Raw genomic sequence first — 23,914 nt, forward strand, 5'->3', positions numbered from 1 at the left:
TTTAAATTTTGGACTGTCTCTTTAATTTGAGGAACAGCTAAAAAGACGACAGATGGCAGACAGAATTGACTTATGTCCTCTATTCTTTACAGAAGAAGGGGGAGTGCAGAAAGTTTGATAAAGGCAGAAGCTACAGTATGCAGGCCTCTACTATAACTATCTAATGGCACTTTTGACTGATAGGTTTAGAACATTTCGTTTTTCTTCCACAGACATGCATTGTAACAAACCAACAGTCCTGGGGGTTGCCATGGGTGATGAGAGTGCTGACTTCCAGCCCCAAGTACAAATAAGCCCATGACAAATGGCCCTATGGCCCCTTAGACAGCCCTGAACCTTGGTGACCCCCTAAAACCCTGACCATCCCTGTGCCCCTCCAAAAAAGCATTATGGAATACATTTTAAAAAGTGCAAGCTTACAGCTAATTGAAAACACTGCTGTGTAGCAGAAATGCTTAGGATAGCATGCACAAGTAAAAATAAATCACAAGCATTGTTATTTAATGCTCTGTGACATCATTTCCTGAAATTAAACAGAGATGACACAGATTCAGAGAGTCCCCTGGTAAGGTTCAGTTCAAACAATTCACAGATGTTTTCCTCCAGCTAGCAGAAAACAATGCAAAGCTTAAATCTCTCTCTCTCTCTGCTCATGCAAGAAGGCTGGTCTAACAAAAATATAGCTTTTTTCTTAATTTAATTACTAAAGCTGTCGTACTAAATAGATGGATCATAATATCACAAAAGCTCCCATTTTTAAGTGAACAGATGTCTATATAACAATGATCAGATTAACCACTCAGAGGTAGAGCTGGCTTTTGAGGGCCTCAGACCCCATGACCCTACGTCCCCTTTTCTGGAAGGGATAGAGGTGGAGGTAGAAAAGTAGCTTCCATTTTGAAAACAAACAAATATTTCTAGGCCTTTTCTTTGAAGAAATTAAACTAACATCTATCAATCAGTAAGGTTGTACCTCTGGCCCTGATTTTTCCCAAGGATCACAGGTTATTTACTACCCTTCCCTCTTATGTCTACCCATCACAAATCTCTGGGGGCCATGAGACCCAGGGCCACAGACACCATCATCTTCAGTGCATTCCAGCTTCATGCTGTTTTGGGGGCTACTGATGACACAAGTGCAAACATTGACTCTGTGTATGAACAAGTGGGGCCCTAATGCCCCCTGGAATGCCTGGAATGCAAACAATTATAATAAAGTTAAATAATAATAAAAAAACAGATGAATAAGAACATCTGTACATTCCCTCCTATCCCTCTGCCTACAGCTGAGCCAGCTCCTCTGTTGAACAACCAGGGTGACCTCTGGATACAAATAAGCACAGCACAACAGTGTGTAAGGCAGCATGGTCTAGCGGCCTGAGCACAGGACTAAGAGCAGGACTCCTACAGTCTAATCTAGCTCTGACACTGATTTTCTCATGGGCTTTAGAGAAGTCACTTAAATTTCCCGACCAAAGGTTACCCATCTTTAAAATGGGATAATATTTCATGGTGTATGATAATAACTACTTAGTTAAGGTATGTAACACAATATGGATTAAATTGTCACTTTGTCACAAACCCGGAAAGTGGATAGATGTGCTGTCCCAGGAGTAGAACTGAAGACAGATGATGATGACTCTGAAGTTTCTTCCCATTCCCTGCCCACCAGCTCCATGATCACAGAAACAGGCAGTCTGAACACTAGAGTAAAAGAACAGCTTACGTGCCCCTATTCTCCTGCACAGATACAAAGGGTAGGCCACAAATTGGTCCTGTGCAAGTACTCAAAATCAGTAGAATGCCCATAAATCTGTCCATTGCCTCAAAGCCCCAAGACTCCTAGTTTACATGAACAAATGCCTCCCAACATTTTTAATAAATTATGAACTCCATAAGGAGACCAGCACAAACAGCAGTGAGGCACTTCTACAACGGGACCCTGGTGCTTTATTCAAGCTGCTTCTCTGCCTTTTCCTACAGATGGAGTCTGTTCAGTTTGGGGTGCCCCAAAGTGTTATTTTGCTATCCTGCTTTGAAATCTTCACTCACAAATCTTCTGCATAGTGGTATGATCACGGTCCTGGGAGCCAGTTATGAAAGGAGGAGGGTGATTATTTGCTTTTCAGACTTGCCTAACTGTGCTGAAGCTCTTAAACTTCTGCTCTTAGACCAAGTGTGGCTGGGAGCCAGCTGGGGTGCAGAGCTGTGGCCAACAGCACGAGCCATGGGATCCCCAGATGCAGGGGCTGGGGGGAACTCCTGAAATTATGTGGCTGGGAGCTGACTGGGGCACGGAGCCCTGGCCAGCTGGACCCTGGCTGGGGCGGGGGCAGGGGTTCTTAGACCAAGTGTAGTGAAATGTCCAATACAAACGGGCTACGGTTCCACTACACAGGGATTCCCAACCTATGGGTCGTGATCCAAACATAGGTCACGATTAGGTTTGATAAAGGTCACTGGCTGGGTGTCTCCAAGCTGCATGCGGCTCTTAAAGGAGCTAGTTGTGGCTCCTGATGCAGCCATCTGACTTCTGCAACAGCTCCCAACCCCTGCCCTGCCATACCGATATGGAACTCAGTTTAATTGGTTTAATGGCTGGCAGAAGGGATCTTGCACTTAAAGCAATTAAACTGAGTCCCATTTCAGTGCTGCAAGGCAGGGACCTGCCCCGTTGCAGGTTGGGGAAGGGAGTAGGAGGGCTGGTGGGGCACTGGGCAGAGAAGGAGGCAGCAGTGGTCATGGCCTGGTGAAGAAGCAGCAGGGACAGCAGTTGGGAACTCCCATGTGAGGTAGGTGGGGGGGTGGGGGCTGAGAGAAGCTTAGGCCTGGGGATGAGGGGTTGGGGGGGCTGAGAGCTGGCCAGGGCTCTACACCCTAGCCAGCTGCCAGCTGTGGGGCTGCAAGGGTCCCCTCCCCCCCAGTCAGGGTCCCACAGCTGGTGCAGCTGGCCAGGGCTCCATGCCCCAGTCAGCTCCCAGCCGCATGACTTCAGGAGTTCCCCTCCGCCCATGCATCTGGGGATCCCATGGCTTGTGCTGCCGGCTAGGGCTCCACGCCCCAGCTGGCTCCCAGCCACAGGGCTTCCAGGGTCTCTGCCCCCTGCCCAGGTTTTTGGAAATCTTATGAGGGACAAACAGCACTGGCTGGGGATCCCACGGACGGAGCTGTCTGTACCGCAAAAGTTTTTCAAAAATCTGGCAACCCTAGCTGAGAGAGGTTTAAGCTTGGGGGCTGGCGGGGGGGACGGGGGCTGAGAGAAGTTTAAGCTGGGGGTTGGAGGGAGGATTTTGGGGCTGAGAGGCGTTTAAGAAGCTGCGGGGCGAGGGGATGTGTATTTCCCATGGGAGAACCTCCTTCCCCCTCCTCCTGTTTTGAAGTGCCTTGGGTCATAAAACAAAAAAAGCAGTCACGCAGCACTTTGAATACTAACAAAATCATGTATTAAGTGGTGAGCTTTCATGGGGCCAGACCCACTTCTTCAGATCTGAAGAAGTAGGTCTGCCCCACAAAAGCTCACCACCTAAAAATTATTTTCTCAGTCTTTAAAGTGCCAGATGACTGCTCTTCTGTTTTGTTAGGATACAGACTAACCTGGCTACCTCTCTATTGGATCACAAAATCTTCCTAAATTGTCAAAATGGGTCAAAATGGTTGGAAACAACAGTACTATGTTGATCTGTCGACAGAAGTCACTGTCAGAAGAGACTTCCCAACAAAACTTCTGTCAACAGAGTGCAGCCACACATAAAAGCCAATCAGAAGAGCCCTCCACTCTGCCGACAGACCAGCTGGACTGCCCGGCCGTTCTCTTGACAAAACAGGCACCCGGAAGCACAGCAGACAGGGCTGCCCATTGTCTAGGATGCCTGGTCTGTCAAGAGAAGGCCCCCCCAGAACCTCCACACAGCTTTGTTTGGTGACAGAACCTGTTGACAAAAGGAGCTCTTCCTCATCAGGGAGAGGCAGAAAGTTGTTGGTAGAAGTGCTGACTCTTGTTGAGATACTGTCAACAAAATGCATTTTGTGTGTGAACGTTCCACCAGTTTTGTCAGCAAAACTCGCTAAATGTAGCCGTAACCACTGAATGTCCATGGAAACACTTCTACAATTGGCTAGGTGATGTACTCATTTAACAAGATATAGGCCAGGCTGTAATCTCAGGGACATCAATGTAAATCCAGCATCAATCAACAGAAGTGAATTAATTTACCATGAAGTAGATGGAACCTGAATTTGGCCCACAAATTTGACAAGTTAACTCTTTGGAGGGAATGAATGTGTTTGCCCCATAAAAATCAATTCTTTTATTCTAGGCATCATAATGATTACCTGTTTTCAAAAGATATCACAGGCTAGAGCCTATTTAAAGTGGAATACTTCCAATGACTTCAAACAAGCTATGCCAACTTGTACCAGCTGAGAATGTGACCCAATGATTCATAAAAGGATTTTTTTACTGTGTCTACACTAGCTCCCTGTTTCGAAGGGAGCATTGTAAGTAGGGTGTCAGGAGATTATTAATGAAGTGCTGTACTGCATATGCAGCACTTCATTAAGCTAATTCTCCCTCACGGAAACTTCAAAGTGCCAGCTTGCATGTAGCCACGGATAACCTGCTGGTACTTCAAAGTGCCTGGGCACCTTCGAAGTCCCTTTACTCCTCAAAAGTTTTAGAAGTAAAGGGTCTTCGAAGGTGCCCAGGCACTTCGAAGTACTGGTGGGTTAGGTAGTATTTGTGTACCAAAGACAAATACACACTTTTAGTTAAAATACACGTACTTAAAGCCTCAAACGAAAGGAATAATAGCAAACTAGAACTTGAACAAAAGGGATCACTCCAGAGGAGCGTCACAAACATAACTGCATCTCTTGTTTTACCAGCACTACACCAGAGAAAAAAATGAGCATAGTGAATGGACAAAAAGTGTAGTTCTTGATTTTCTTTGCTGCCGCAAAGGATGAATTACAAAAGGTACAAGACCATGAAACAATATAATTACTTCCTTTATGACTACATTCAGTTCTGATTATGTACATGTATTTTTCAAAGTCCTTTACCCTTTTAAACTACAGCACTCTTGGTTTTTCTCTATAGTTGCTAACAAGAAAACCTTTAGCTCAAAATTGATGTGAGCAAGGGGTGTCTTTGTGTCTGAGCACTTCCTGTTTTCATTCCATGCTCAAATATGTTCTTTGCAGGGCAAATAGGGGAGCACTTGAGGGAGGAAAGAGAGATGTCTGAGAGGCTAATTGAGTGTACTAAGGGCTCCTTTGGCATGGAGGAAAAGGAGTTTTCCAAGGCTCTGAATAAACTGTCGGCTTGGGTCAGAGTCTTGCTGTGCCTTTTCTGTAACTATCTTTGAAGTCAAATGAAAACAGCCTTAATGTCAGGTTTATCTTTCTGATATCATAATCTTTATATACTATTGAAAAGCTTATACTACCACATTAGGATTTCCTTTACTTTCTCAAACACTGGACATTATCCAGGAAAAGCATACACATTTCGAACCAATTTAGCTTCGGATCTTTTCATCTTCCTGTCCTGTTGTAATTCCAAATGTAAGAGAGATTCCAATAACCAGGGAAATGACAAAAATTTCTATTCCTTGCACTTCACTTCCATCAACAAAAACGTGTGTGTATCTTATTTCTAAAGTAATTAAAGTTACTGCAAAATAGGAAAGGTGGCAAAAAATGAAGACAATTTTGAAGTTGGTGTCTGTGGGCTACATTAATTCTACACGAGAGTTCAAGCACCTGTCTCTTTTCAAAAAGTCACTCAGGTTTATGTAAAGAATCTACTCAATTTTTAAATTAGGTTATCTTGTGGGACTGTAAAATAACTGAATATTTCATACAGCAAAAAGGTAGCGTTTTCTTTAAAGATAGGCAATAAATGAATATGGTTAGTTAGAACTGAATTACCCGCCCATTAAATGTGACAGTCTACAGGAATTTGTAGGCTTAGTCAATGCTGTGAGAGATAGACTGGAGTTGCTTCTTCTTCCAGGAAAATCAGAGGTTAACAATTTTTGTCATATTGAGACTAAGAGTTAACAATCGCTACAGTTGGCCTTTAGTTTTTTATTTGTCCTTTTGAGGTATTCAGACTAGGTGACAATGGCTTGCAGTTGAGAACATATGTAGAGAGACCCCTGTGGTTTCTGGAAAAAGTTGCTCCATGCTGGTTGGGTGTTTGACAAAAAAATACAACCAGAGTTCTTTTATGTTCCTTTCATTAATGAATGCATGAATGTCAAAATGCACCAATGGCCCATTCAAGGGGCAAAGCCTAAACAGCCCCTTCTTTAAGAACACATCCCGAGATGTAAAATACATTTGCTTAGCAAATTAAAATAATGAGATAATTCAATTAGTTTCTTTAAAAAAAGAAAGAAAAAAGGGTACATCGGGGGATTATTGTAATACAAGAACAGGTCAGACAGCACAAAAGAGGGACAAACCAATTTGAAATAAGGTTAGAGTAGTAATGAAGGAATGTACATTGAATCGTGGACTCCTTTTGTAAAGAAATTTACTTGAAACAATAATTTATACATCATACATTCCCTTTGAGATAGAGCTGGCATTTGAATGGAGAAGCTAAGCTGAGAAAAAGTGAGGGATCTCTTGAAGAAAGACTTCTCTTCCTTCTCTGCATGCGTTTATGGCCAAAAAGGAAAAAAAAATGTTTCTGAATTTACACTGTGCTAGTCAGGGGTCTCCATTATCAGTTCTCAGGTCTGAGAATTGGAGCACAGTAAATCTTTCAGCACATGCAAACTCATTAAAGCCTGGAAGGTGAAAGAGGGGTGTGTGTGTGTGTGTGTGTGTGTGTGTGTGTGTGTGTGTGTGTGTGTGTGTGTGTGTGTGTGTGTGTGTGTGTGTGTGTGTGTGTGTGTGTTTCAGTAACATCCTCATCAAAGCTGCTGAACTTCCTCAATTCATCTGGGGCGAAGGAGGTGGTGGAGAATGGAGGGGGTGGATTTCCACAAGGCAAAGACGAGAGGATTTTTTCTCAAGATAACTGAGAGATAGCTGATTGTTTAGTAAGCATGTGTTGAATGCTTTCAATGCGCACACAAGAAAGAAAGGAAGCAAGTGGGGGAAAAACAAGAAATTTAAAACTTTGGTAAGAGTTAAGGAAATGAACATGAAGGCTTGTGTGAAAGAAAATGGATTATTTGTGGGCCGTGGTTTTAGCTGTTTCCCCTTACTGTTCCTGTAGCTATACTCTCCAGCTAAAAATGAAAACCCTCCCCTCACACTCACTCGACTTCCAAATTAAAAACATTTTACAGGTTAGTAAATCTCCAGCTGAGGTGATGTAGCAAAGAACAGCTGTGAAGTAATTTTGATAATGATGAGAATAATAAGCACATGGCAAGGTTCAGGGCTTTGCTGTTGCAGCTTCAGTGCTCCTGAATAGATAAAAGTGATTAAATACTCCTGATTATCCCTGACCAATATGTAATGGATTTACAGCCCTTTCAATTAGTCAGTATTTGCTTAGGACTCATTATTTTGTCTTTGGTTAAGTAATCAGCCCAGAGACTCATGTTCTGTCTAATTCCTCTGAGCCAAGTGGGTACAGGGCACCTGACCTTTGAAATGGCCATAGCTGGAAGGCAAGAATAACCACTACTCCAGCAGAGACACTGGCTATGCTAGCTAATCCTGACCCCACAGGCCAGATCAATGCACCTTAGTTTGCTACTAATGTCCTTACATCAAAATGATGGTTTAGAAATGTGGATCTATTGCTCCTCCCCGCAGCCCCCCTTAGCTGTTTTACCAGCAGAGCCATTCAGTAGTCACTTCCATAAATAAAAGGGGTACCTTGTCCTGGAATCAAGACACTATGATCAGCAACTAAGGAAAACTCACCTAATAAATTATTTTGGTAGTCTTTAAAGTGTTACTTGACTGCTTTTTGTTTTGATACTATATAGACTAGCACGGCTCTCTCTCTGTTACTGTTCAACTAAGGAAATGTGTGACTTTGGTAATCACAAAAAAGCCCTTACGTGAGGTAGTTAACCACACTATTATCCTTTTTAACTATTAGCTTAAACAGAATGGAAGGGAACAATTTTATAGGAAGGGGTGAAAAAACCTATCATCATCAGTGATAATTTTACCATTTTCTAGCATTTCCATTTGAACAGTAAACTACAGGAGATTTACCAGTTCTTCTGTAAAAATGTATTTTGATGCTTAAGTGAAGTTGTCATAGTCAACAGAACACTAACACGTAAAACTAGTTGCAAACAGGAGGCTAAAATAGATTGTTATTAAAAGTGTTTCTCTTTCAAGTATTTAATCTCTTTTCTCCAGAAGAAACTAGGCTAGCTTTTAAGATAATGGACTTGAGGAACAGCTAAAAAAGATGGTTTAATCTCTGTTTTACAGCAATGTGGAATTAGATAACCTATAAGCCTTCTGTATTTTTCATGTAAACTAATGTATAACAAGTTTGCAAGCTGTTTTATGACTTTTTAGCATCCTGCAATGCATGTTGTAATACCTACATTACTTGCTTTCTGATACATAAGATATTTGTCACAAACAAAGGCCATCGATAACCCAATCCAGAGTTCAGAGTGACTCAGCTCCTGATTAGTGTACTAATATATATACTATATTCTACATGCAGAAATTCCTTTCCATTTCAAGACTATCTTGAACAATCTCACTACTGGCATGCAGAGCAAAAAGGACTGCCTTCACTGCTAAGATCTTATGATATATATTCAGCTTGTCACGATTTCAAGACCGAAATAAATAAATAAATAAAAAGTTTCTAGAGAAAATGAGAGTGATCGCTGGTGCCTACAATCATCCAGAAAATTATGGGGACAACTGATTTCTAATAATAATAAATAAACCTCATCAGGTATATGAACAAAAATTTATTTTTTATGTTTTTATTAGTTTGGTCTCCACTTACTGTGAGATGCTGGAAAAGCCACGCTCGCATGATATTTGTTGCTACTTTGGGGAAAATGCCTCTTTTCTTCTGACGCTTTTTGTCCTTGTCCGGATCATCATCATCACCTGTACCAGGTGAGGCTACGCTGTTGTCTAAACCATCCCCTAAAAGAAAGAGCAAAATAAAGGGAAGGAGACATAATAAACAAAACAAAAAAAATAAGCTAAAAGGTGTAATTAATTATTAGGAAACTAATGAAGCTTTATTTTGATTTGATAGAACATCAGGCACATGCATTTTCTCATTAAATATGATTGCTGATACAAATATGTAAAAATTAGAAACCATGCCTCTCCAAATACTAATTTTATGTCTCACACATGCACATATCATTAATTCAATTATAATTGTGTGCTTGACACAGTGCAATAGCTCTTTGTCAATTATAGGATTCAGTGTGGGAAAACCTGCCACAAGAAAACCCATTCACTGTAAATGCATGCCTACCACCCTAATGAATACATACTGTATGTATTCAAGTCAGATGTTCTGTAGTCTATATATTCTAGGTGGCTAGGGCCTTTCATAGGTGACAGTAACAGTGTCACTGTTGAGTGCACATAACACACTTTCTGATCAGCCCCTCTCCATGGCTATCACCTCCTCTCACACACAGACACGCACAGACACACACACACACGCTGTATATGATCCTGCACACAGCATTTGCATGACATGAAAACTTCTACATCTCTGCATCAGTGATCATTATCATTAAAAAAAAATGCACATCAAGGTAGGGTGCTCACTTAATCAGAACTTTCCATCAACATCTTTCGCTTCTATGCTTTTCCCTGGCATTAATTGTGCATTAGCAAAAATCATTTACTTTTAACAGTCATAGTTATTTTTTCTTGCCCTCCAGCAAAAATGCCTTGAAAGCCTGCCTGGAGGGCATCTAAATTATGTATCTGAAAAACTCTTCTGGCAAGGCATTGCAGGACCCCTACTTTCTTAAAATTCATACGAGCACGTCTTCCTGTTTTTGGGAAGGCATCAATCAAGAGCAGCAATATATGCCATATTCCTACATTAATATTTGAACTAATAACTTTTAAAAAAGGAAAGAAACAAGATCCGACTTGTGGCATAATCAAATGCAAAATAAATGAAGAATACTGGGACAGCACTGAGACTTTATAGATTGCTATGTTTTCCTTACACATCATTAGCCTGGAGCCACACGAAAGAGGAAAACAGAGAAGTGGAGAGTTTATGCTCCCTGCTGGTGTTTAAGAAGCCGAGGTCCTGGAAGGACATCTGGGAATTGCGCTGAGACGGTGGTTTTTGTAATTTAAGAATAGACATTCATTAGCAGTAAATGCCATAAATCCCATGCTAAGTAAAAACCTTGTCCAAGAAAGCCTAAAACAATAAACTCTGTGCTCAATGTAGCCTGAGCTAGACGCTCCATAGCTTCCTGAGGAATGCTATAGATCCACGAGCTAATTCCTATAGCCTCGTCTAGCTCTTTAGTGCTACTAAAAACAAATATATTACTGCTACATATAGACCATTTACTGCAAACCTTTTATTTCAGCTTCATCTGCTTCCCCTGTGCTCACACACCCTTCTCCCACTGGCTTGCCTTGCAAAAAACAAATACAAAACAAAAAACAAAAGAACCAACCCTCCCTGGATGAGAGAAATGGAAAAGCCACAGCAAAGAGCTGGCAGATTAATTTTATTGACATTTCCATTTTCACTGCAATGTGATACCCTCCATCACATGGAAGAGATGACCCTCACTATTTACAGACTGACAGGCCACTTCATTACAGCCACCCTGCCCCAAGGCAGAGCAGCTCCCTTCCATCTGCCCAAACACCGCAGCAAGAACCCGAAGTCGCTACTCTCTTTTTCTTTGGCATCTACTGATGATAAACAGAGGTGAGGAAAGTGGGTACAAAAATCGTCAAAAGAAATGATGCCCGGTCCTACACAGTGCCAATTACTTTTGAGAAATGTGGGTTATTCAGACTGAACTCCTTCCTTCCAGCCCATCCCCATGTTCCCCACTCCAACCTGTACCCCTTGCGTACATACACACACACCCTTTCCACTATGCCCAGGAACTGCTGCAAGGCAAATTCTCACAAACACTAATGGTTTCTGACTGCTCCTTGGCAACCCCAGCATTTTAACCTGGGTAGATGTGCTCTCCAAAACACAGACACTGGAGCTATCTCATCAGCTGTTCATGTGACACAGATGGAGAGTAGCTATTAGGAGACAGGCAATAGGCCTTGGGGATCTGAGGTGCTGTACTGTAGCCTCAGGCAGTTTTGAAAAGCAGTACCCGGAGATGCAGGGAGGGAAAACACAGCCACACTGAAAGTGCAAGTTTGAAGTCAGTCAGTCTGTTTGTCCATCTATTGTCTAGATAAAGATATCTTTGTCTCCCTATGTAAAATTTAGCTGTGTATGAACATACTGTGTGTAGATATATAATCTTCTTTCCTTCAGTCTCTGGCCCTTTCTTAGTGCAGAGATGTATGCACACTTTATAGACACATATAAATTATTCCTATTTCTCTGTACAAATAAGTGTGTGTGAGTGTGTCTGAACAGCTGAAATAACCAATAACCTTAAAGCATCATTTAAAGCTTTTGTAGAGATTGTGAATCCTTTTGCTTTAAGTGGCAAAGAGATGAAAGTTCAGCTAAAGTTTGCAGTGCCGTTTCAATCATATTCCCCTCACCTCATGAAAGGAAATTTAAGCACAGGCCTCCAAATAACAACAGTCGATGAAAACTCACCATAAGATTTGTGTTGCTATACCACTTAGTTACAGAGGAGGAAAGAAAATCCTGCAGACAAACCAACTACCACTGGGCAGTTTATACAATTTAAGAGGTCAGTCCTGCAGCTCCTTAATGCCCTGTCTTCAGTAGGGCTACTCACGTTAAACATGACTTAAATGACTACTGCATTTACAATGGAATTTTACTTCTTAGATGGAGATTCTGGTTTTAGTAACACTAGTGCAAATCAGGAGGAACTTCAGTGAACTCAGAGAAGTTACATCCTCACTGGTGAGATCAGAAACAGATTTTAGATCCTTTAATCCTATCTCATACCAGATTAATCACTTTTGAAATACTGTTATAGGAAAATGAATCATATTTTAATAACTTAGGGGTCCAATTCCACCATCCTTACTGCATGCTTGGCCCCACTGGTTAGACCACTCGCATACCAAGGTACAAGACAGTATGCATAAGAATGGAAGAATCGAACCTCAGATGTTGGGAGGTTGCTACTATACATATGACCTCTGTGGAATAACCTTGGATTTACACTGGAGAAATTGAGGTCATGTGCTGGCCCACTGTCTGTCTCTTTATCCCATAGCAGCAAAATGGTGGGGCCGACAGTCCACTACCTTGCACACTGTATAATCATTTACTCCTTTGTAGAGAGAGTGAAACATGGGCAAAAATTCCACCACTGCTTTGTATAGGGTACATGACCATACGGAATCCAAGTCAGTGGAGAAAGAAGCACCGTTCTTTACTTGCTTACAGTCCCATTCTAGATTCTAAGCACCATATAGCAGGCTCAGTAACACCCACAGGAGGAGAGCAGAGCACATAATATACAAAGCTGTGGAATATCAGCCCTCACAGGTTTTTGTTGTTATGGGATAAGGAGACAGACAGCAGGTCAACATCTGGTCTCAGTTTCACCAGTGTAAATCCAGGATTACCTCACTGAGCTAGTTTCTAACAAATACTCCTCACAAAAGGAAGAGCGTGTGGAAATGGCAGGGATGCTGGCACTGTGCTTGTTCAGCTGCTCGGGGGAAATTCAAATGCCACCCAGCTGATTAGGAGAGCACCCACAGCTAGGCTGTGTTTCTATTGGTGGTGCACATCCACATGTACTTCAGTGCACATAAAAATGATTCTGCACACGGATGGAAAAAAATCAGCACATGGGTGGAAAAGATTAGAGGGAGCATTGAGCCCTGGTGGAGACTAGGGACACAGCTCCTAAAGCTCACAGGTGTGAGGGATCATCAGGGATAAGCAGTTCCCAACCACTCTGTAGTCCATCATGCTCTCCTTGGCAGTCTGGCTTACAAGGCTCTATACAGTGAGTGTTCTGCCACCCCCAATTACTCCTAAATTGTTCTCCTCTCCACAGGGAAGGAAAAAGGCAGAGCTCGACTTAATGTGGCTTACAGAGCTATTCATATCGCATCCAAATAGGATTTTTGAATTTCATTGATGCATATGGAAGATACCAAATTCTTACTCTTAAGAAAATGGTAACCCAATAGGATGCCCACAGAAGCCTAGAACCAGCACAAGTCCAATCTCGAACAGCAGTTCCACTCCCACGATCATAATCAGCAAGGCACCCAAAAAACTGTTTCTTACAAAATACATTGTGTTTTGCCATCATCAGGTGACGATAGCCATCATTGTTGAAGGACAGGGAGAAAGACTATGACTCAGCTAGGAGAAAAAGCCAGTTCACCACTGTACTAAAAATAATGCAACTACTTTAACAGGTCTGAATTTTGGAAAGAAAGAACAAATTGTGCAGTACAGATGCAGGTTTTTATGCAAACCTCTATGGGACTGTTCAGGCCCAATAGGTTCATGGAGAAGTAGTTCTGCATGAAAATCCTGTTGTGGGAATTTCACATGCAGACACATATGCACCTTCCCTTATTTGTTTAAATTTATAAAAGGAGCTCTGGGCACCATTATAACCATTATAAACCAAGTATCTCAATAGATCAATAAGAAAAAGCCCTGACAGAAACAAATTGCTTCTTGTCCAACTATTCCAGATTGCTGGTCATAAGAAAAAAACTAGGAAAACCCATGAGTCTTATTGTATGCTCTGACGTCACAAAGCCTGTTCTGTAGGGGACTAATGCAGGAGGAAAACCAGATCCAGAATGAAGGAATCCTCTGGGAGAGTGCCTCACTCCATCCCACTCTTGTTGAGCCCACTGGGCTGTTGGCTGGAGTTCCACAACTGATAACATCTCCTTTATGGAGATTTTTTAAAAAATGAACAACCACTGTACATGTTAATTAGTTTTGTCTCACAACACCCCAAAGACTAAAAAATAATGATTAACCTAATTTAACAGATAAGAAAACTGAGGTACAGTGAGATGATAGACTAGATGGTATATTAAGGTACCTTTAAGGCTCCAGGAACTCCCAGTGTACACCACTGCTGTACATCTTTATTAAGTATATTTTTGTTCCCCTACTGCACCAGTCCTGCTCTGCAAGAAATATGGAAGGGGGGGGATGCAAAAACACAGCTGTACCTCTTGAGAAATAAGATCCTGAGCTTCTCAGAGTACAAGGAACAATTCCTTTTGGCTCTTACACAGACTGGGTAGGAGGAACATCCCGCTATGTTCTAACTGTGCACCAAACTAAGGGCACTTCAGAATCTGGACCCTCTGTGACGGATAGAAGATCATCCAGAAAACCACTAGGAGAGAAAGGATAGAACTTGGGTCTCCTGAGTCCCAGTCCGGTGCCTTTATCACAAAGTCACCCTCCTTTCCTGAATGGCATTTTCATGTGTTTCCCTCAGGAAGAAATAAGCCCCTGTTTGCAAGCTGTAGTTAACTATAAACTCCCTTGTGACATTTGGCCATGGGAGAAGACATTACATCTGTCGAACGACTACTGAACACCAAAAAGAACAGCTGTATACAACTATATACCAAAAACTGAAAGTAGCTCACTCCCTTGGCAAGCTAAGAGCTTGAAGGAACAGTGGTTCTGACTGAGGCCATGCTGCAATAAGAGAGAACAGGAGATGCATCGACCCACACGACCTATTGTACCCTCGGCTGCAAGCACAAGGGGACAAACAACGCTCATGTGGGTCAATGGACACTGCTTAAAAAAATATTTCAGCTCTGATGTGTGATAGGCATGTGCACCCACATTTGGAATACACACAGGCATCCTCACTTGCAAAAGAATTACATGGGTTGATTGCAAAATACCAAAGAATGCACTGACCACCCCAAGAAGAAGAATAAAAAATAATGAATGTGGTATTTTCTTTTCCTGGATGGGTATCTTCCTTGTTATTTACATCCTGTCCCTTTCAGGGAGGCATTTGTTATAAATATTTTATTTGTTTACTATAGGGAGGGGAAAGATGTTTCAGATATTGTTGAGGTTTTCTGTTCACTTCAGAGGCAACTGATAGTGGTGGATGAGGGGATGCTGCAGAAAGAACTTCTGGAACTTTGATTTTTATCATGCTTTCCCCTTCATTATTTTCCTGGTGCCATTTATTTATTTATTTATTTATTTATTTATTTGATTGTCAAATAGGATTGATATTAAGTGAAAAGCAAAAGCTGGTGGCTATTTTGTTAAGTTTTTGGGGGGAGGGTTAGTGCTCATAACTATATATATTTTAAAGCTGATGTTTACTTGTGAAGAGGATGCACAGTTGCACAAGGGGTATTGCTTAAACTAAAATGCTGATCAAATATTTGTGTAGCCTTTTGTTTTCGGATCAGGCTAATGTGTGCTGGGATAAAAATCAATAGATTCGTGTTTAGTACTTTATACTCCAACATTTTTTCACATCAGGTGGGGAAAGTATTCTGATACAGACATGGGGAACGGCAAGGAAACCTGCTAATTACTGATCTCTCTTACCATCCTGCTGTGCTAAACTGTCTGGACATGTTAAAGTGAAATTTTTCTGTGATTTTCAAGTGACTAGTTCATGGCCCACTGCCATGGAGTGCAGGAGAAGAGATGAAATGCTTAAGTTTCCATGCAACATTTACTGACTGTGTGGGTTTTCCGACATTAAAGAGGGGACAGTGACCCATGCCACCTTTTTCACACTCAAAAGAGCACTGAAAAAACAGTCTTCATAGGCTTACCTCAGGCTTCTCTGGCCCTTAACACCCTCCCCCCCAGGGCATGAGCAGAAAGAGAAAAAAGAAGGGATTTTATGCTCCTTTCTCTTCAACTTTTCAGGCTGTATAAGCAGCATTTAGCAAATTCAGCCCCCAAATGGCTCCAAATGCTCTGAGCTGCAGGGGCTCATCCTTTGTTAGCCTCCCTCTATTTACACAGGATTTACGCAGGCTCTCCACTGAAGAGACCACATGTTTCTGACAGAAAGCACTTCCATTCACACCACATCAGGCAGCAGGATTGTAACCACTGCAGCTTCACGCTGACCTGAGATTAGGGATTTCAGCAACATTGAGATGGTAACAATCTGCTAACTAACAAAAATTATCCATACAGAACTCCGCTGCTTACTCCAGCTAAAATGACCATGGCCAGATAGATGAGGTTACTTGAAAGAACAATTATGAACTAGCAACTGTCAAGAAAATGAAAGTCCAGTTGCAAATAATTTGCACATAAAATATAATGTTAGAAGGAAAATCAGACTGCAGCTTGCACTAAAACCATTTCACCCACTGTCTGGAGATATAAAGTGTAAAAACAGACAGATGGACACATATGCAAATGTGGCTGCATTTTTTTCTCTGGATCTGGCAAGTTGGTATTGTAGTATAGTTTAATAATTTGTTTTCCATAGTACTTTTACTTTGATTAACAGATCCACAGCAACATCCTTGTAGAACTACAGGAAGAGACTCATTCCTGCAAATCTGCTTCCTATGAACACTACCCAACAACCGAACTACAAGAGCTTTTAGACCCCCACCTATTAGGAGTCAGTCTTGAAACCCGATATCATGCTGCTAATTTTGATTTTAACTCTGTTTGGTGAGTCAGTATGTCTGTGTTAATTTTTTTAAATTAAATATATACACAAGAAAAATCTTTGTGATCATGAAGCTGGTGGTTTCTATTTAACAGTCCTTTCTTCTGACACAGCAATAGAAAATGAGACTCAAAACATTTTTGTTAAGTTAATACCATGAATTACTTTGGCTCTGAAGCAAAGGACAAAAAATTAATTTTGTAATACTCTAACACTTGCATGCATCTGACAAGCACATATAAAAGTACATAGTGTATTCTAAAGTTCTTTGCAGTACATCATAATAAAGCTCTTCTGGGCACTCTAATGATTCATTTTTAGTGATCTCTCAAATGCCCTTATCCACAGTTAACGCTCAGATTTTATTAAGGAGGAAAGCAGGGACAAATGTCCACTTAAGTCCCAGCTCTCAAATTCAACTCTGCTTGCGCTGCACTACCTAAGCTAAAGCTTTTTTAATGTTCTATTCACCTCCCCAGTGTGGCATTTCTGCTAACGCAGAGTTCACAATCTTTCAGCCCCAAACACAGAAGGCTGCTATCTTCAAGTCATCCAAGGAATGTGCCAGATACTATCATCTGCCCAATACAAAGAACCAGGCTCAGAGAGAGCGAGAGTGAGAGACCAAAAGAAGACCACACTGATCAGGTTACTAGTGTCTAGAAAGTCCTTCCCGGAATGCTAAATATTAATCTTTGAACCAGCAAATGTTATCATTAAGATACTTGAAGCAGAGGAAAAAGCTAGCCTGAGAAGTTAACGAAGGTAATACATTCAACATTGTGGATCTCTTTTTCCAGGACCCCGTCTTGCACTTCTCACTCTGGCAAAACCGCCACTAACCGCTCCTTATTCAAGCAAATCTGCCATCCAGTTCAGTGGCAGTTTTGCCTCAGTAAAAAGTACGAGACCAGTCCCTTGTCTCATTCAACCAAATGGAAGTACAAGCACTGCACGATTCCTAAACAGGGACACATATTAATACCTGTGGTTTATGATGATTTATGAGTCTCTTCCCCTCAAAAGTGAAACTCATTGGTGTAAAGGGAAAGAAAGTGCTCAGTGAATTTTCTTACATACTCTTTATTAGGTATTTTTCAGCACAAATTGTGAAAATTATATATTGTTTTATGCACGTATTAAATTATCAGCTCAATATTTTGACGGCTTTGAAGTAATTGTTTTCAAGTAACTGAATGTAAATAGCTGTAATTCTTTTTAAATTTTTATCACGTTAAGTATTGTCATACAAAGCATCCTGCTGCTGCCGTCCAAATGAAATTACCTTTAAATTGTTCCTTTTTCTATCTGTACAGTAATCATTTTAGCTTTCTCATAGTACTGCATATAAGAATGCTAGCTACCGCCTCGGAATCAACAAGTCATTAAAGAATCCAAAAGGCAAAACACAGACTTGTTTGCAGAAAGTATTTAGCTCTTCAAAAGTTAATTTTATTTTCTCCTGCTCCTCCCTCTACAAATTCATATTGTTAATATTCAGTGATAATTTGGTTATTATTATTTTTTGTTTCAGCATGAATAAAATTACCTCAATCACATGTATGCAGTTACCCCTAAAGTGGGTATAAATTAAGAAGCTTTATTTGTTTTCAAGCAAGTATCCGCTTTTATTTCTGATGTCCTAATATCTGTGTCATCAGCAACATCAAAGAATGTGGGCAGAATAAGTGCAATTAAAATCCTACCCATAGCTAAAGTTGCCTCGGTATACTTAACGTTACCTTATTAATATTTAAGCTTTAACAATTTGCAACTGTTGTTCATAGACAAAGACATGCTTTATGTATCTTTTTGAATAAGTAGATAATTTCTAACTCTTAAAACTATTTTTCTTAATCAAACCATACAATTAATTTATTTAATTCTTCCATAATGGTGAAAATATATATATGTTTCATACAAAAGAAAATGATGGTCTTGAACATCATCTACAGTTTTTAGAAAATTAAAACAATGGAATATTTTAATGAAATTTCCAATAGACAACACTGATAAACATGCAGCTAGATACAAATGCCATGTTTTTAAATAGTCAGCCGTCTTACACTGGTTCCCAATAATACAGCTGTAGTTAGTGGTCTATCAATGTTCCCATTAGAAACCCCTATTTGTAGGGGTTTATTACTCAGCTATAAAAATTTGCAATAGCTGAAATGTCACATATAAGAGAGCTCAGCTTTAGAGCAATTTTAAACCAGCTTTTAAAGCCCTGTTAGGACTGGAAATGTAAGATAGAAATTTACCCCTTTAAGATGCTTTCCCCTCCCCATTCCTTGAAGTGCAAATACTTCAGTTGTTAAAAGAACATTTGTCAGGCCATGAATCCATAAAACCCTTTTTGGGGATTTATAACAAAAACTGAGAATGTGTGACTATTAAATGTTTTAGAAGTGGCAACTGTGCATTAGTAGGAACAAGTTATAAAAGCTTTTGTCATGCACTCTGGTTACATGGTACACAAATGCATATTTAATTCAAAATACAAATAGGAGAGCTGATGTTCACACACATTCACAGCAGATACCCTAACAACACCAAAGAAGCTGGGTCCTGAGACTGTATATTAAGAATACAAAACAACTCCAAACTTTGTGTGATCTTACATACCATAAGAGCTCCAACACTTATGCACAATGGGGTGGATTAACCCTCTGGGTGCTGCGGACATATATATACACCTCCTCCTAAAGTGTTCATTTGGCTGGCAGTCTGGAAAATGCCAGAATGCGAAGGGTTAAGTTGGAACACTGACACACTGCTATTTTAGGTTTATGTTAAACCCTTTATACTTTAAACATAATTTTTGTGGTCTAAGTAGTATCTTATTTGTCTCAATAACACAGAGGCTGATCTGAAGCCCACTGAAATCAATGGAAATACTACCGTTGATTTCAACGGGCTTCAGATCAGGCTCACAATTGCTTGCTTAGGAGGCCCAAAATGTTAGCAAAAGACTGATAAAGTATGAAATACATATCTCAACCACATACATGTATCATGTATTTTAAAAATGGTTACCAGAGTAGCCTAAAATGTTGGTTAAATGAACTAATGACTTTTATGAACAAGTATTCAAAGCTGGAAGCATGGAATGGTGGATCATTATGAACTACTTTGAAACGAGCCACAAGAGGGGAAACATAGGTAGAATAGAATTTCTTAATTCTTATAAGGTACAGAGCTTAAAAGAGTAGGTTGGGAGATGCAGGAATTCTGATCAACAGGTGTCAGATTGCTCACATTAATAACCTCTTTGCTGCTTAGATTCGATACCAGGTCACCTTCCTGCTGCTCAGAACATTTATTGAATTATTTCAGTGAGGTGTGGCAGAGGCCAGAAGGAGAGGGTAGTCCACTAATCAACTCTACTAGTACTCAGTTCTGGACCTTCTTTGAGTAGTAAGCTGAAAACAGCACAAAAAGAATGACTTATGATTTGGTAGAAACACTAGGAATTGATGGATTTTTAACAAAATCTTTCTGGGAATTGTGGTTGGAAAATGAAAGGTTGGGAAAAAGAATGGGGAACTAGAGAGGATGCAGAGCACTGATTTGTTTTAATTTTAAGTATTTAAAAACTCATTGCTCAAGGTAAGGAATGACAAAGCCTCTTTGGGACCTGAGGCTGTGTTGTGCTGTACATGAGCCTGACATGTGAGTCTGAGTCACAGTGGAAGTGGTATTCAGTGCCAGGTACAATGGAGCAACTTATGTCACATACAGCCCCTCTATGGGCTTGTCTACCCTAGGGAAATAAGTCGATTTCAGATGCACAGTTCTAGCTACGGCATTTGCGTAGTTAGAATCTACCTAGCAGAATCGACTTACTTCCCCAGTGAAGACAAGCTTCTATAGGCTCATGTTGACATCCCTTACTCCACACAATAGAATGGAATACACAGGTCAATGGCTCAGCCCAGAGAGGTCAATTTTGCCAGGTCATCACCAGAAGCATTCCAGAAGATCGACCGCCAGGACGTCGGTCTTCTAGTAAGTATAGACAAGCCCTATGTGATTAGAACATTGGCTTTAAAAGGAAACCCACCTAGTCCCCTTTGTAAGGGAACAATGTTAGTTACACAGTGGGGCCTCAAGTGGACAAAACTACATGTTTTATAAAGGTTTCTTTTTCCTGCATTTTAAAGGGCTAAAAGTGAGTGTGCTCTCCAGGCAAACTTGTTCTAGATTCACCTAGCCTATTAGAGAACTGACATCTGTACCGTATGACCAGATCTAAACCCCACCAACCAAGTAGCAGTCAAGGCTAAATAGGCTGATGCAGCAAATTTGCTGATGTTGATCACACTAGGCAAGGGAGTCATTCTTCTCAGTGATAAAGTCAGTGAATGCACTCTTGAGGAGATAAAGAATTAAGTACCAGCTGACTTTGCACCATTTGAGTGAGGTATTCACTGCTGACCCAGTACAACAGAATTGTCATGCTCTGACACTAGCTAGGAATCACTGCAGAAATGGTCAACTCGGTTTCTTTACTGCAAGACTATTTATAAAAGCAGTTTTTCAACTGGCTAATTGTGAAATTTTCACCTTGACAATGTATCCTGTATACTTATGCCTGGCATTTACAGACTACATTATACAGCCTCCCATACCCCCTTAAAAATTATCATACTGCTCATTGCCATCATTTCCCCTTAAAAATTATAATCAATAGCGGCAACAAGACTTTCACACTCAGACATTAGACAACTGTGATTCCATACTTCAGACATTTCTGCTTGATTTTAGTACCTTTACAACTTCTAAAACACTTAGGCTATGTCTACACTAGAGCGTTATGTCAACAAAACCCTGGTTTTGTTGACAAAACTCATGCAGCGTCCACACTAAAAATGTGTTCTATTGACATACTGTTGACAGAACTTGGCATTTTCATCGACAGCCTTCTGCCTCTCCCCTATGAGGCAGAATGACTTTCTCAACAGAATCTGTCAACAAAAAACAGTGTGAATGCTGCACTGGGGGGCCCCCTGTGTCAACAGACAGGACTTCCAGGTCACTGGGCAGCCCTGTCTGCTGTGCTTCCAGTTGGCCATTCTATCAAGATAGTCTGGCTACTCTCTGTCAGCAGACAATAACTTCTGACGATAGATCATGGTAGTGTAGACATAGCCTATGTGGTTTATACAGCAGTTAATCACAATGGAGCTGCAGTATGATCTGGTGAAAGAGACTTGAGTTCTAGTTCCTTCTTTATCATTGAGTCATTAAGTGACTGTGGGTGGAGGGATTTCCAAAGTGCCCAGGTGAATTAGGAGCACAACTACCATAGAAATATCCTTTGAGAGGATTGTGTTGCAGCCCTTAGTATTATTGCTGTTATTATTTAGTATGGCAAACGTGAATTCATTTATGTGTTGTACTCCCTATGTGGACCATCTTGTCTTTGAGCCACCTTGATCATTCCATATTCCATACTTGCCAAATGCATATATTGTAAGAGTATTTTCTAATACTTTGTTTCAAATTGCACATTTAAGGAAAAACTAAAGAGATATTTTTCCCTTTGCCTTCAGATATGTATAAAGAAATAATATAGGAAGAGATAAAGTAGGAATAAGCATTGGTGATGGAAATTTATACACACATGGGCTATGTCTACACTAGAATGATCTGTTCACAGAAGTTTCTGTCAGAAGATAACCTCCAACAAAACTTTTGTCAACAGATTGTGGCCAGACGGCCAAGCACATCAAAAGAGCAATCTGCTCTGTTGACAGGGAGCAGTCAGACTGCCCAACCACTTTCTCGACAGAACAGCCTAACGGAAGCATAATAGACAGAGCTGCCTGGTGTCCCGGAAGCACTGTCTGTTGACAGAGGGCCCTCAGGAACATCCAGACCAGCTTTCTGTTGACAGAAACTGTTGACAGGGGGATTCTAGCTCATGGGGGACTGGCAGAATGCCTTCGACAGACGTGCCGTGTTCTGTTGATTTACTGTCAACAGAATGCTTTGGGAATGTAGATGCAATGCAGGCTTTGTTGATAAAACTCTCTAGTGTAGACATAGCCAGAGTGAATAATCTTGTCCCTCCTCAAGTTATTGGCAACCTTAGCGTTCACTTGACTAAGTGCAGAAACATCCCTCAGATTGCAAATTTGCATAATTTCTATCAAAATAGCCAATACATTTTCCATCAATTTTTAGGCCAAATCCTGAAGTGCTTACACCATTTTTACTAAGCCTTTATTCCAGCTCAAATCCTATTGCTATAAATGGTCATTTGGCCTTAATAAAAACTGTGCAAAATGCTGCCCCTGCTCCCACTGAAGTCAATGGTAGCACTTTCTTTGCACATCATTCTTCACTGCCCTGTGCCTTGCGTTGTCATTGGCACTGGTGCAAAGGGCATGTAAAATGCTTCCCAAAGAATTTAGGTTGGTAGCACTTTGGAATGGTGCCAGCACTTATGAAAGGTGCAAGGCAATGCAGAATCAAGCCCATTAACTTCTGTGGGAGAAGGAGCAGGCCCTTAATGTTTACCTATAAACATTTTTCAATTCTTTGTGACAAAACCACACATATAACTATAGATTCTCTCTGTTTCGTATTCTATGTAACATGGCGAGACATATAACTTCTCCGTGCCTATGTGTGGAAAAAATTCATGTCACAAAAGGCAAGTTTGTTGGCCCATTTTTGCAGCATGCGAAGCACCAGCTCTGGTAGTACATCTGTATGGCTCTAATGAGGCCTCAGATGTCAGACACCTGTTTCTCTTTAAAACCAGTTTATTTAGTTTCTGACAGAAATTGATTTATCTGAATGTCAAAATTATGAAGAGCCTAAATGAAGGGGGTGGAGAAGCCATCCTTTTCCCTTCTACCAGTGCATCTTTCTGATGCCCACGGTTACACTCCCTTTTGTGACAGGGTTCAATAAATAAATGAAGGCCTGGGCCTACCCTTGATGGTCCACAGGTTGTCACTCCATAGCAGCACCACCACTACTGTAGCATTAGTTGTTCCAAAATCAAAATAAATTATCAAAACAAAATAGAAACAAAAAACTTAACTGATCCCAGGGGATAGTTAGGTGATTCCGAAGTCTTAAAAAATACCACTAACTCCCACGTTGATTTGCTAGCCTTCCTATAGTCTATGCAGCAC

At 40.8% G+C, this 23,914-nt stretch overlaps 1 protein-coding gene across 12 annotated transcripts in view; it reads right to left on the bottom strand.

Annotated features, from left to right (window-relative positions):
• The window catches only part of MEIS2 (Meis homeobox 2), a 197,751-nt gene that overhangs the window by 135,118 nt on the left and 38,719 nt on the right, over positions 1-23,914 (bottom strand). For 6 of the 12 annotated variants that reach the window (XM_074996927.1, XM_074996929.1, XM_074996928.1 and 3 more), the window contains exons 8-9: positions 19,389-19,490; positions 8,957-9,102 (exon numbers count right to left, since the gene is read on the bottom strand). In XM_074996927.1, the coding sequence (XP_074853028.1) occupies positions 8,957-9,102; positions 19,389-19,490 (248 nt within the window). The remainder of the gene's footprint in view (positions 1-8,956; positions 9,103-19,388; positions 19,491-23,914) is intronic. The other 6 variants (XM_074996930.1, XM_074996931.1, XM_074996936.1 and 3 more) reach the window with 1 other exon arrangement.

This window comes from Carettochelys insculpta, chromosome 6, assembly GCF_033958435.1.
Source record: "Carettochelys insculpta isolate YL-2023 chromosome 6, ASM3395843v1, whole genome shotgun sequence".
Classification (NCBI taxonomy): domain Eukaryota; kingdom Metazoa; phylum Chordata; order Testudines; family Carettochelyidae; genus Carettochelys; species Carettochelys insculpta.